Genomic DNA, 14,884 nt, shown 5'->3' with positions numbered 1-14,884 from the left:
TTGTAATGTCTGTTTGTACATGCTCCGTAGAAGGATAGATTTAGCAATGAAATGGCCCACAGATTTCAGCTGCACTGGTTATACCCCATCCTGAAGAGAGAGGAAGACCTCCCCATTGTCTCTCTCCATTGCCACAGCCTCTTCTAGGTCTGGTCATCTGAGCTGGTGGCAGTGACACTAAGTAGGCTACTCACCAAATACCGTGCTAATTCCGAGCAGCTGCTTGATACAAATACAGCAGAAGCAAGAACTGGCGTCTCGGTGTGCAGAGCAAATCAGGTCAGAAAATCTGTTAGGATTGGCAGCTGAAAGCTAGCCATTGGGAGGGGAAAAAGATAGGATTTTGCTGAGGGAATGAGTACCTTGGATTACCAGGAAAATTGTACTGAACCTGGGACTCAGGGACGACATGGTATTGGGAGGGGGTTGCGTATGAGCAGAAGACCTGGAAGTACAGGTGGGGTTGGATAGAAGTAACTGTGCAGAAAAATCCCCCAAACCTGAACAAAAGCGGTAGGGAAAGAATGAAGAACTGGTAGATTAGTGGCATCTGCCTGGATAGGAGGAATGGAATTTATTTAAATAAAGTTGATAAAAGGTTGAGGAAATAAGATAAAAGTACAAAAGGATTGTAATTGGTGCAAATAGGCAGGAGAATTTGTGTCCAGGAGAGCATATTCTCTAATAAATCTTTAATAGCGTGCAAAATTTCTGAGAATCTCTGAAGCCAGAAAATACAAAATGTGGGAACAAACTGTGTGTTTTATTCCCCAGTTATATATAGCCAACATCCAGGATAAGGTACAAGAGGCTGTGTGGTGGCTTTTAAAGTTCTATTCCTATTGATGGTTCATGACAATGTCAGCATCATCTTACGCAATGGGAAGTTGGAGGCTTTTTCTCCCTGATTTTCTTATACCTAAAAAATTAAAGTTACCTACTCTACCCCTCCCAGAAACCTTGTTAAGGTACCATTCATTTTGAAAAATGAAATATCCAAAATATAGGAAGTGGCCAATGCAACGTTGTGGGGCCTTTCTCATTTTTCATTGTGAGGTAGTTGTTATAACATTTTATGATTAAATTACTGTATCCAGACTCTTGCTGTCTTCAATACTGTGTGACAAATACTCCCAAGAATGAGCCAGAGATATATAAGGAAGATGATAATCATGTAGAGAAATTAGATGATAGAATACTTTTTTTTAATAGTAGGAGAGCGTTGAGTGAATAAGGCAGGATATTTTTGCAGCTCAGTTTTTCATCTACACAACAGGTACAATAATGCATCCTCATTTCCCACTAGTGGTGTTATGAAGTGATTAGTTACTATTTTCCAAGTAATAGCCTGCAGTCATGATTAGCATGGTAGAAAGAAAAATGGAAAAAAAATAATTCGCAAGTGTCATTTTGCAATTTAAAGTAAACAAGGCATAGAGCCATACACTGAATATCAAAAAAAAAAAAAAAAAAAAAAAGTACTGAATATGGGAGGATCATTACTTGAAAAAAAAGTACTGAATATGGGAGGATCATTACTTGAGTGAATCCCTTCTGCTCACTGAATGAAGCTCTGTTTCTGTAAAATAGTAGCCTGCGGTCAGGTGAGTAAAGCCTGGTTCAGAGGAGGCATGGGTAGGGGGGATGAAGTACGCTCACAGAGACAGCCGTCACCTGGGCATTTCCCTCCGTCTTTGTACACTTTTTGTGTTGGTGTAAATACCAAAGAGAGCAAATTGTTAATGTTTAATAACAACTATGGGAACTTCTATCTTTCTGAAGAGATTGCTTTTTTCAGTAATGGGGTGTCTCACAGCGTCTTCCTCTTATTAAAACATTCAGCCTTCTTTATGGAATTATTCCAACCAAATACTTGCTTATTCAGTGTTAAAAATTTACAGTCACATTAACAGAGACCAACCATTTAAAAGATTTTGTCAGTAATAAGATAACAAACAAACCTTTGTGACAGACCAGAGTTTTCTGGTACATAGGATGTCAGTGAATTCACTGAGCTTTTTACTTCCAGTACAGCCTTTTTGAAAGCTGTGTTACATTACGTGGTGTTTAGAGCATTAGAACTAAAGGAGGAGCAAGTCTGGTCGTTTTTCAAATTATAATTTTGTTGAAACTAATAAAGACATGATAGAAGGCAGCACACTTGTTTTGTCAGCTGAATTGCTGCCTTCTTGATAGGAAAAATAAAGAAAATGGTTCTGTGTGTGTATTTTGCAATAAATAGTCATAATATATTTTTGTATTTGTGTTTGCATTTACTATTTTTAGGAGACATGAGGCACACTTGGAGGTAGGAGGGTGGATTAAAATGGGATTTTGGATTCTTGGGAACTTTTACTTTGTGGTCAAAAGTTCTTGGCAATGTTTGTACGTGAAATGTTAAACTGAATGTACTGTCTCGATTCATAGGTAAAAGTAGAAAGTGTTTGCTGTGAATTATTTGCTGTTTGGTTTAGTTAATCTTTCAGTAATATTTGTTTGAAATCTTAGTCATAATGTTTGGAATTTTTATTTAAATTTTAGAACTTTTAAATTAGATATGTGCTATTGTTTTCTTCCCTGTCTCTGGCACACTTTAAGCTATGTAAGATTACAACCTTTTTGGGGATGAGAAATATCAACCTAGAAAATTATTTTTAGCGTGTTTTGTCTTCCTCTCCTCCCCATCTGTAAATAGTCATTATTTCTGTGACACATCAGTCATCTTTGTTTTAGTTGAAGAAGTTGGCTTTGTCGGCTGATTTTCTGTGGAAGCAATAGAAGTTATAACACATTTATTTGAGGAACAATCACTCTTTCTTTTATTCTTCAGTTACCTGAAGCACTCACCCCATCACTTACTACATTCCATATGGGAAATGATGGCTAAGAGCAGAAAAGCAGAAGGCTGTTAAACCACTTCTTAGTTTATAGTCCCTCTTAAGAACTTTGAGAGCATATCTAGAGTAGTAAGCTTGAAGTATTCTTAGTCCTGAACCACTTAGATTTTTAATTATAATTCACACTGGCAAGGATTAATAGTGATCAGGTGAGCTTTGCTAATAAAAACATAGCTTAAGAAGGTGCTGCTTTCTGGCTAAAGTATGACAGTGTTTCTTGGGCAGATCAATGCAGAATCAGACATGCAAGTTCCGTTGTGCTCTTGAAAGTAGCTTAAATTCACCTGTTTGACTCCACACTGGAACAGACATGGAGAGCTAATGACAGGGTCAGTAGCAACAGTTAAGAGGTTTAAAATAGCCTGGGATCAGGTAAACGCAGCGGCCTGTATAGACTTACCTTTTCTTATTTCTCCTTTGTCAGAGGAGAAAGTGCAATCTTCCCTTCACCCCAAGCAAACTGCTTTTTCAATTTGTTTAATTTTTCTCATACTTTTGTACATTTTCACATTTGTTTTCTAACTATATTAAGAGGTTGCAGATTTAGGGATACTGTCTCAAACAGAGCTGGAAGTTGAATCTATCAAAATGCACTTCTTAATGTGTCTTAATACAGCACAAACTGTCTTAGTGCATTTGTCTAAATATATGTTGATTCTGTTTTGAAAATGAAATTACTGCCTTATTTTGGAATGTTGTGCACCTTTGGTGGGAGGGGGAAGTTGTACGTGGTTTTTTTACTGTGAATATAGGAATTCATTATTTGTGTTTAACTTTCTTTTCGGTTAAAAAAAATACTGCTGAATTATTTTGCACAATGTTGCATTAGGAAGGTAGCCAATTTCATCTGTTCCAGATCTTGATGTGAGTTTGAGTTTGTGGGAAACCTCTAAATGCATTGGTTTTCTCTCCTACACAGTAAATGAATCCAGTAGGATTTTAGATATGGTCATGCAACACTTACTTGGTACATAACCCACAAAAAGGACCAAAGTCACTCAGTCAGTAACTCACAGCTCAGGAAGTGGTCTCCAGCTTACACCATATCACGTAACATTCTCTTTGTGTTAGGTGAAAGTATCCATACTTATGTGCATTATGTACAAATAACATGTGTTATGTGTCTTAACTAATAATTTATGTCATGTAAATAGCCCTTTAGTTCTATAAGAACCAGACACGCTGACTTGCTGGCTAATTTTCTGAAAAAAAATATTGATTTCCTCCTCTCAGTAGTGTCTCATGGGTTGTTGTGGAGATGCCTTTATTAGCACAGAGTAATATAAATCAGGACTGTCTGGACAGTAGAATTGCATTAGGTTTTATAACTTATTTTGAATTAGGGGGTTTAGTAATCCAGGCTAACGGCCTAGCTATGGTTTTTTTAAGCAGTTTCTTGATTATCTAGTTATGTGTTTTAGATTACTCTGAAGAGCCTGGAGGAATATTTGTTAAACAATTTGAGATGTTGGAAACATACCTAAATCCAGTACTGAAGAATTCAGTCTCTGCGTCTGGTGAAAACCAGACTTAACTCTATACATAGTGTCTCTTAGGAGAATATAGGTGGCCCCCAGTAGACTTACGGATGCCCCCCAGTAGATATATAGATGCCTCCCAAAAACAGTATTCCCAGTTCCTGCAAAACAGTATTTAGGAGGGAAGAATGAAGGTTTTGTTTGAAATTTAGATATTGTTGAAATGGAAATTAAATCAAGTATTTCAGATTTCCTGCAGGCTGGAAACCCCACTAAGGCATTTCAGGAACACCCACCAACACCCTCCTTCCAAAGCAAAGTATGTTCCCTGATGCTTGCAGCTGGCTGTTCATGGAACCGACACACTTGTCAGTCTCAGTGCTGCAATGTCCTCCTGGAGTCTGCATCATCTTGGTAACATGTTCATTAGATTTCCACTTGCTGTAGGGAGCCCTTTCCAAGGGTCTATAATTGGAAGTGCTTGTGAGGCAGGAAGGAATCTGGAAGCATTGACAGCCTGAACTCCAAAAGGCTTCTTGAAGCTTCCAGGCTTACCAGGGGTGCACTTGGAACCAGGTGGGGGTTTACTTGAAAGCAACTGGGCAGTAGGGAGCCCTTTAAGTCTTCCTAAATGCATTGTCTCAGGAAATTATTCTGCTCTTCCAGGATCTATGGTTGTTGGCCACTCCTGCTGAGATCTGTCTGGGAGACCTGCGGTTTGCCAGGCATTTTGTTCTAGGATAAAATACTGTGCAGGTTTTCCAGCTTTCTGGAATTCCTGCTTTTTTTAAAAAAAAAGAAACCAAAACAGTTTAGCATTGACCCTCAGGCAGGAGGTGCAGGGCCAAGGCCCTGGAAGATTAAGCATTCCAGTGTTTGGGAAACCCAGATTTGTTCCAAGGTCATAAACCAGTAAAGACAGGCATCAAGATGTTCTTCAGTCCTAGAATATTCTTTTCCAGGATTCTCCTGGACTTCAATAGAATGGGGCCTTGGCTTTAACAGAGCTAATTAAAAACAAGAGACTCGAAAGCAAAAATGTTGGGGTCAATGAACAGATATTTTCCTCCAGTCTTATTTTACTGAATAACTACGCAGATTTAGCCAAGTGTACTTTTGCTGTTTGGTTCTTTGGAAGCAGCAACTTCTAACCCTGAGTTTTATGCTGCTGCAGTTCTGTCCAATTACCTTTAAAAGCAAGAGAGTCCTGTACTGTTGGATTTGGACTTACTGTGCTCTGGAGCAGAGCATTGGCAGCTTGTAAAACAACTTTCCGCAGCTGCACACGGGGAAGAAAGTCCATAGACATTTTCTGTTATATGTTTGCCTCAGAGAAGGGCCTTGATTTTGCAGGCAATCTTGGTCATCAAAATAGCTCTACCAAACTGGCTATTCACTGAAGCAAATTTGAGCAATTCTGAAAAAACTTTAATTGTTATCAAATAGCAGTTCAAGATCCAAGAGCAGAGCAGAAGGGGAGAATGGAAAGAGCCTTTAGTCTGCTTGTTTAATGCCTTTCCTTTGTATTTAATATGCTTGGGAACTGCTGGATGAGTTTTACTAGTAGTTTAGTGATTTTTATAACAAACCAAGCCATTTAAGAAAAAAAAAAACCAAAACCCAATTTTGTTGAGGTCATTTAATCCTCAGTCCTCTGATGCTCTTTGTTCCCATAGCCCGATTTAGAAAAATTGCATTTCCTAGAGAGCTAGGCAAAGATAATTTCAGTAGGTAGCCATAATCATACTAGTCCTAGTCTATACGGCTCAGGTACCTAGCAAGGGTTTCAGTATATCTGCACCATCTGTGCAAATCTGACATTTTGCATACTGATGTAGTTATGGAAGGCTATTAACCTTTGATTTGTTTTTCTAGATTATCTAAGCTAAAAATACCTCAGATAATTAATTCTGCAGTCATATCACTGTTTTATGAAGTGTGTACCCACTCACCCTTACTTTTCTTTTTCTTTCCTTTCAAAGAATTTAAACTTTTTTCATATTTTTACTACTGCCTTCTGTTGATTCTGTTTCAGATCAAAAAATCACTTAAATTTTTTTTAGACTGAATTAAACAAATCTGTTTCTGGATTTTTCTTTTCCTAGAAAATATTTCCTCATACTTAAAAGTAGCCTATGCACTGTATATTTATTTCTGTGTAATAATTAATCTTGCCATTTTGAAATACATCTTGCAGTCATCGCAGTATCTGTAAAATGCCTATGTGTGAATGAAGTGTTTTTTCTTGAACCTTTTTTTTACAGGCTCATGAGGCAACCCTGGAGGCTAGGGCTAGCCCAGAACTGAGTGATCGTATGCAGCAACTGGAAAGGGAGGTAACACGGTATCGGGAAGAATCTAGCAAGGCTCAAGCTGAAGTGGATCGTCTTCTGGAAATCTTGAAAGAGATGGAAAATGAGAAGAATGATAAAGATAAGAAGATAGCAGAACTGGAAAGGTGAGAATGGTATAAAGTTACTGGAGGAGCAAAAGAGTTATGAAAGTTAGAGGTAACAGTCCATTTTTCCTAAAAGCTTTAGAGTGTCTATTTTGGGAAAGTCTCCTAGAGTTTTTCTACTTTCAGTCCTTTATTTGGTAGATTGTACACAAAAAGATGTCTGTCTCCTGGCTGCTCAAAAATAGGGCTGACAGAGTTAGAAGGGTAGGTAGAGCTGTAAGGGAATGGAGATGGTAGGAAAAGTTGCTGACACTGTGGTGTGTTTGGAGAACAATTTGTTCTTTTGATTTAATAAATTCCTCAGGCATGGCTCTCCAAAAAACAATTAAGGAAAATTACTTTTAAGAGCTTGTGATACTAGTTACTTAGGTTCTTCTGACAAGTGGCATTGAAACTCTTTGTACTGTAGGGACATGAGTAAACTTTGGCTCATGTGAAGCCAAATGAACAGATTTGCTTTTGTATAAACAAAATGTGATTCAGTGCTTTTCAGTATTTCCCATGTTTGTGTTGGAGCCAAGGTGCCCAGATATTTTTTCTAGACTTTAATACCCCAAACAAAAATTATAATTTATTATTATTCCATGACATTTGTATCGCAATGACAAACAGATCTCGAGAAAGACCTCAAACAGAATCTGGTTTCTGTCATTTTCGCACTTTAACAAGAGGGTGGGTGAGGCCAAAAGGAGTTTCTAGGCAGTAACACCTGTCTTGGGGTTATTTTGTTTACTGTTAACAATAAAGAATCACTAACATGGAACAGCAAAATGGAAATTTGATTATTCCCATTTGCCTTGTGCCAGAATAGACTTTCTGATTTCTGTCTTATTTAACTTCTCTGCATTTACTGTCTTTTAGTGTCAGGAAGATTAGGGCAACTGAGTAGACAGCATTTCAGGTTCTGCATGATGGCAGTGGTTATTGTTCATTCGCTTGATGGTAGTCAAATTATGAGTCCCTCTGATTTGAAAAACTTTTTTCTAAGAAGTCCGTTCTTGTTTTCTTGAAATGATAGAGCTCTGAAACAGTCCGACTTGTCAGCTGGGTTTCTTCTCTCTTTGTGATTGTAAACAGCATCCTGTTATTTTTCTTTAAGTTGTTGTCGTCTTTAACTAGAATTATCTATACTTGTGGTGTAAGCTTGAACTCTCAAAAGTGATGATATGTTCTTTTTAACTGTCTTCCCTTTTTTCTAAGTGATATAACTCAGCCCATTGATACATGATGTATTCAGCAGAACATTTAGGCAATAGGTTGATAGAGTTAGGTGCGCTAGGAATAGATGTGAAAAAGCTAGATAGCAGTTAGAAGTCATATTTGTCTGTGTGATATTCTTCAGCCCTTAGAGGTGCCCATCTCAGGCATGAGTTCAGCATGTCATCATCTTAAGGCAAGCAGGTTGACTAAGGATCAGGCTGTAAGCAGCAAGCTTCTATTAGAAGCAAGGTAGGGGGAAGAAATATGTTCATAGTGCCTTAATTTTTTTCATGGGCATAAGTAATTACTGTTCAGGAAAATAAGGCAGAAATATTCATCATTCCTCAGCTTGATTCCTAGAGGAGATTGGAATATCAGGAGGAGAATTTTCTTATGCACGCTCTTAATGCAAGTCAGGGTTTTTTTATTACATTAGCATTCAAACTCTAATCAAGATTGGGACTTGCACTGTCAATCAACATATACAAGTGTCCCATAATCAAAGGAGTTTATAGTCTACAAAGCAAGACTAATAAAAAGGAGAAATGGAGATGGTCTTCCTTCTCTTTTATAGATAAAAGCATTGGCACCCAATCTTCAAAGAGTTAGAAAGGAACTTTTTCTTTGAAAAGATACTGTTCTAGAGATCTGCAAAGGAGTTATTGGTTTTCTTGTTACAGTGGTAGTTTCTCGCTTTTTCAGTCACAGACCAAACTCTTACTGTACCAATGAAAGCATAAAAGCCTCAAATAACTGGACATCATTCTGTAACAATTTGGTGGATACTTTGACTGTTCAGCGTTATCCATTCCTTCTTACCACCTGATCTTTGCTCTTATAAAAAATTAGTGATCCTCTTCTCTTTTTAAGCTGTCACCTTTTCTGCCAGTACTGAGATAGCATAGAATATGTCATCCTTTACTTCTAGTAATTAGAATAGGTGTTTCAGCTATGTCAAAGAAAAGACAGCTTTTTTTTATTATGTGTTTACACAGCAACTGTGTAAATCACAGGGGGAAAAATAAGAATATTCATATTCTCTAACTACTGTAAGTGGTAATGGAAAAGGTCTTCAAGATGTAGAGACATAAGATGCATACTGTTAGTGTGGTGAATTAGCAAAGTATCAACACCTGAAATAATGAGTTTTCAGGTGGAACTGAAATATAATCACAGTGCTGGAGAAAAAGACACAAAGTTTCAGATACTTTGTAGTGAGGTTTTGACTAGTCGTTCTCTTTTTCTAAATAATTTTTGAAATTTGGCCTTAGTTTTCAACTGCTCCCCCAAACCCCTGTTCTCCAGAAACTTGCTTCCTCCTTGTGAGAATTTACAGAAAGCAGAAATTTTAACATGGCTATTAAATGTATAGGTTGGTCCTGGTTTTATCTGCTACACCTGTTTGTAAAGTATTCTTTCATGGCTGAACTAATATATCGAAACATGTTGCATGGATGTTTTGGAGCCTGAGTCTTGTTTCCTGAAAAGAATAGATAATTTTACCATGGAAAAGCCGCTCCTAAACTGTGGCCCATGCAGAGCAAGCTAGAAATTGTCTTTACTTCTAGTGCTTCTACAGCTGTTCAAACTCTGCTGTACTTGAAGAACCGTAGTGTTTGCAGAAGCATTTGTCAGCAAGCAAGAAAGTGAATATTGCTCTGCCTATCAGGAAATCAATGCAGAGCAAGATGAGAAGAAAAAAGTCATATTCAGGGAATAACTGTACTAAAACCCCATGATTTTTCAAGAGAGAGAGTCTCTCCTTGGAGTTTTCCCTTATGCTAGTTATATGTGACAGCTAGACCATACCTCATCAGGAGAAGAGAAATAGTAACGCTGTTTCATCTATAGAACAGATGAGTCACCTGTTAGAGAGGTATGTATAGGGGAATAGAGAAAGAGAAAAGGTAGGAGGAGAGGAAGATGAAAAGCAGAAAACTGTTCTCTTAAACCTTTTCAATGATGGCAAAGCTGCCTTTAGCTCAGATTAAAGAGGGAAACACACACTCTTCAGTAACTGCTGCGATTACTGGGTGGGGGGCATTTTTTTCAGCTGTGAACGGGAGGAAAGATAACAAAACCCAGTGTGTTAGATATGGTGCATGCTATGCAAAAATTCAAAAAATATTCTAGAGTCAACATGAGATGAAAATTACAAGCTCATTAATTTATATTCTCTGTGGGCAGGATTTTGCTTTTTCTTACAGGAAGGTGGGCCATAAGTCTGCGTTTCTTCTGTGGGTGAACAGCCCTATAAGTTTTGTTTCTGTCCCTGGATTGTGGCGGTGTAGAGGGTTTTGTAGCTGTCTGGTTATTCACTTTCTTTATAACTAACTGTTTGCTTTTTGTATTGCCATTCCATAACCTCCTGTCTCTGTGTAACTTTTCATTTTGTGTTTTGTTTCCTTCCTTGCTTTTCCTTTCCATTAATACTCTTAACGTCCTGGCTCCACGAGTTGTTTTGTTTTGTACGTGCGGGGTTTTTTTTGACTATGCCTTTTCTCAGAAAGCACGCCTCCCGCAAATTGCACCCTCCCTACCAGGTGTCGGTCCCTGCACCACAACACGTAGGGGGGTTTGTGTGGGACTTCCTGGGAAAGTGAGTGCTCTATAAGGCTTCTGTTTCCTATGGGATGGAATGTCACTGCTGGCTGCCCGGCTGCTGCTGCTGCTGTTTGGGTCTGCTGCAATTACGCTTTTTTTCTTAGGTCAAACAGGAACTAGTTATGTCAACTACAAGCTCAAACAGTCTCTGTTCAATTCATGTCACAATGGTTATGACCACAGCCCAGAGGAGGTTTGCTGCTGTTCTCCCTGATTTAAACTAGTCAGAAGCTGTTGCTTTTTATTCTAATTATCTTGCTGTGTGTTACCTTTGATTCTAATCTCTGCTATCAATTCTGCCTGAACCAACTAAAACTCAAGTGCTCTAAAATGTGTCATTGATAGAGATCAGCATTGACTTATTCTTGAGTTTTATTGTGATTATTATCCTGTAATAAGAAAAAGAAAAAAATAAAAAAGAAAAGATAAATAATACTAACCATCTGGGACATGGCCATCACAGCCTTCAGATGAGTAGTTTACACACAGACGTATTTGTGTGTATATGTTCTGCAAATAAGAACCGACTTTGTACTGGAGAGGTGGCAGTAAATATGTACATGTATGTTGCCTCAGAAGTAAGCACAGAGTGAATATATATGAAAGTCCTGGTTCCAGTTACAGACTTGACTTCAATTTAGCATGCTCACTATATATGATAGGTAGTCCTTGTAAGGACATACCATTTTTTTCCTGAAGAAAGCTTGACTTTGATGTGGGAACAAAGGAAGACAGTACTCAGTTTTGGAATACCAGCAGTCCTTTTAAGGACAGCTGGAAATCATGATGATTTTAAGAAAGAAATTTTAGGGAGTTTTTCTAGAAAGACTTCAAGGATTCCCTTTGCAAGAAGAAACCTTCAGACTTTCTATGTGTAGCAGCTAAAAGGTACACTCCTATCTCAAATATTTCTTCTCAACAGTAAATAAAAATAAAAGATTAAAAAACATAGGGTGATCTCAAAGGAGTGCTGAAAAAATACAGGCAGTAGAAGGAAGCATCTTACTCTGTATGTCTTTAAGACAGTGGTGTGTTTGTGTAGTGGTCTGTGAAGGATGGATGCATAGAGAAATTAACTGCACATTCCATCAACTTTATGGTTTCCTAGAATAGTGTAAAGGAAACTATACTAGTAAATTATGCCCTCAGCTTACATCAACAATTTGAAGTGGAAATATGTATTTTCAAACCACTACTCATATCTTATAATAGTGGTCTTTGGTTTTCAAGTTGGTTGTTTCTGTGAAGTTTTAAATAATTTTTTTAGAGAATTTCTAAACAAGAACCACATTGGGGCATATAAGTAATTTAAAGTAAAAGGGACGTTGTCAAGTTAGAGAACAAAAGGTGTTTATGAAGTCATAATCATCACCATTAAAGTTAACCTCTCGAGGTGGTATGACTGTAATTCCGTATTGTCATAACTCGTTGAAGTCCTGCAAAAATTAGTTGAACTCTGATTCAGGCATAGGAAAACCTGAAGTAATTCAATATTACTTGAAAATACTTTGATTCATTTTTGTACCATAAATCATAAAAGGAAATCAAATATATTTATCTCGTGATTGCATGGTCTTACTGAAAGGTGGAATTTGTTGTTGTGTTTCTCATCCACTTCCCTCAAAAATCCATAGCTTAAGTGAATATTAAGATTCTAAGCTTAATCACTCAAAATATAGGACATTACAAAATGAAGATTGTCACGTAATTTTAATTCACATCTTACATGAGCCTATGTATCACAGTAAAGTGATACAGTCTTTAATCATATGAACAATTTTTTTCCACAAGAATGCTGCCTTTGGTGTGTGAAAGATGTAGTTGAAATTGTCCCCAAAAAATCCTGGGTGAGACTGACACCTGTCATTAAAAATTTCAGCACAATTTGTTAACATTTGGCAAATAACTGAGAACCAGGTTTTGTAATGGAAAGAAGTGGCCAGGCCTGTAGTTAGTCCAGCTTCATCTCAGAAGCACTAAGCTAGGAAATTTAAGGAGAAATTTCTTTCTTCTCAGTCTTGCTTTATCTTCATACAAAATGAACATTACAACTGAAGACTCACATCAAGTTTCACAGAGGAAAAATAACACATTTTATATCAACATTACTGGTCTAAATAGATAAGAATATAAGATACAGGCACCTTTACTTACAGGTGCTTAACTTCAGACATTTGAAAGTGCGCAGATTTTTAGAAGGCCAGTGTCTGCCCTCTGACGTTCAACCGTTGTTAAAGTGCCTGAAGATCAACACTCAGACTCACTAATCACTTTTGAAACCAACATCTAAGAAAAGACAAGAGAGAGAGACACTGCCAGTAATTACAAATCCATCTGTAGAGAGCACCAGATAAAAAAGCCATCATAGTGATTCTACAGTGTCTCCTCAATCCATCCTCAGCTTTTTCATGTAATGGAATATCCTTTTCCCATTTGTTCTTTATTTAGCTATCCTTTATTTCCCATTCTCTCCCTTTTCCTGCATTTTGGGAGAAACTGAAACTTTGTGATATTGCAGAAACAGCTGTCCTAAAAAACAAGGTCAAAGCATCCCAATTAGTCCAGCCCTTAATGTAGTAAGAGGTCAGGGCTGGTGCAGGCTTTGGTTGAATGAGCTTGCTGTGTCATCCCATCACGGAACCATCTAAGCCTGGGTGTTTGCCCTAGTATTATTTCCATGTTCAGGCAGATGGACATTATTAAACAAGGTGATTCTTCTCTATGGAACTCAGTGCAGACTGTCTCCGTTGTAAGATTCAGCGACAGGCTGCAAGCTTATTTTGTCCACTAATCCAAGACCAAGGATCTGATGTTGGATTCTCCAAGAAGGACCCTACACTAGAGAAATACTTACGAGTAATGAGAAGCACTGATTGTGAACTTTTTTCAAGGCTTCTTTTCCTGCCAGATTTCCTGTAGAGTTAAAGTCCTGTTTGTTTTTATCATTAGGTCACAATGGTTATCAGGCATTCCCTCTCACACCTAAAGTCTATTATCTGTAACTGAATATAGGAGTTGTCATCTGATGATGATTTATACACTGCCTGCATTGCAGCAACGATGGGTTTTGTTTAGCAAATGTCTCCTAATCCAACTGCTAGATCAGTAGACTGTAAGAGCTACGATATAATTAAAATAATTATAAAACCAGAGGAGAAAGAACATCGTGTAAATAACGAGCCTAGTTTGCATATCAGAGTTTCGTTGTTACCTGCCTTGAGTACGTCTCTTTAAAAGCTGTTTTGTAGTTTTGTTTCAGTCAACGTCTTTGAGTGATACGAGGGTACCCATACTCATAAATTAGTATGTAAGGAGTAAAAAAACCCCAAACAAACCACCAAACCCCACCTTTTATAGAACCCATACATTAAAAAGTGTCAGATCTTACGTTGTCTTGGAGTACATAAGAACCAAAAGGAAAATCCAGTAATCACCAGTAAGCCAGTGAAATAGCAATATTAGTGCTCCATGGCCATCTGTGGTCATGTTGGTGCTCTTAGACCCATGCATGCATCTGCAGATGGATGCACACACAAACCTCTCTCTCTGTTGGTCTATCTCTTCCCCATCCCTCAAAATATGAACTAAAAAGAAAGGAAAAGACCAGCCATTATTCTTTCACCAAGAAAAGGTGTCAAAAGTGGTAAATGTAAATAGCATTGCTGCTTGGACTGACAGAAGGAAGATCAAGTGCATATTATTCCCTGTCAGACTGCTTTGAAGGAATGACGAAATTGTAAATACACACAGTCACTCACTGTCAAACAAGCAGAATCCAAAGGTTGACTAGAAATCATTACATAAACCTCTTACTAAGTACATCTGAGACTGATGTGGTAGACTCTTTCCAGTCCCTATAATACACAAGTATGTGGAAAAAATTATAGCTGGACTAATAGATTTAAAATATATATATTTCTTAATTAAAATAACAAAGTGTTCACACCTCACCAACTTTTTTGATTGGCACTGAATGATCAGGTTTAAGTCAGCTATGTCTTTAAAATCAATGAGATGGCATTTTAAAAGAAAATGGATTTCTCCGAGACTACCATTTGGTGTTGTCTTGTTTCCCTGTGTGACTGTTGCATTGGACTACACAGTTAATGGGGCTGAGCAGAAACTGGGCTGCTGCTGGATCTTGTAAGGAATGTTGCAAGTGCGTGTTCTTGCTCGAAGGGAAATAGTACGAACTGAAAATTATTATTTTGCTCTGTAATGAGCATGTCTCGATATCTATCTGATCC

The 14,884-nt window shown here is 37.7% G+C and overlaps 1 protein-coding gene across 11 annotated transcripts in view; it reads left to right on the top strand.

The window, feature by feature from the left end:
* Positions 1-14,884, top strand: part of ERC1 (ELKS/RAB6-interacting/CAST family member 1) — a 304,473-nt gene that overhangs the window by 128,098 nt on the left and 161,491 nt on the right. For all 11 annotated transcript variants that reach the window (XM_055711657.1, XM_055711655.1, XM_055711653.1 and 8 more), the window contains one exon: positions 6,640-6,833. In XM_055711657.1, the coding sequence (XP_055567632.1) occupies positions 6,640-6,833 (194 nt within the window). The remainder of the gene's footprint in view (positions 1-6,639; positions 6,834-14,884) is intronic.

This window comes from Falco cherrug, chromosome 5 (assembly GCF_023634085.1).
Source record: "Falco cherrug isolate bFalChe1 chromosome 5, bFalChe1.pri, whole genome shotgun sequence".
NCBI lineage: Eukaryota > Metazoa > Chordata > Aves > Falconiformes > Falconidae > Falco > Falco cherrug.
The sequence above is the reverse complement of the archived record's forward strand: the minus strand, read 5'-3'. Positions and strand labels throughout refer to the sequence as shown.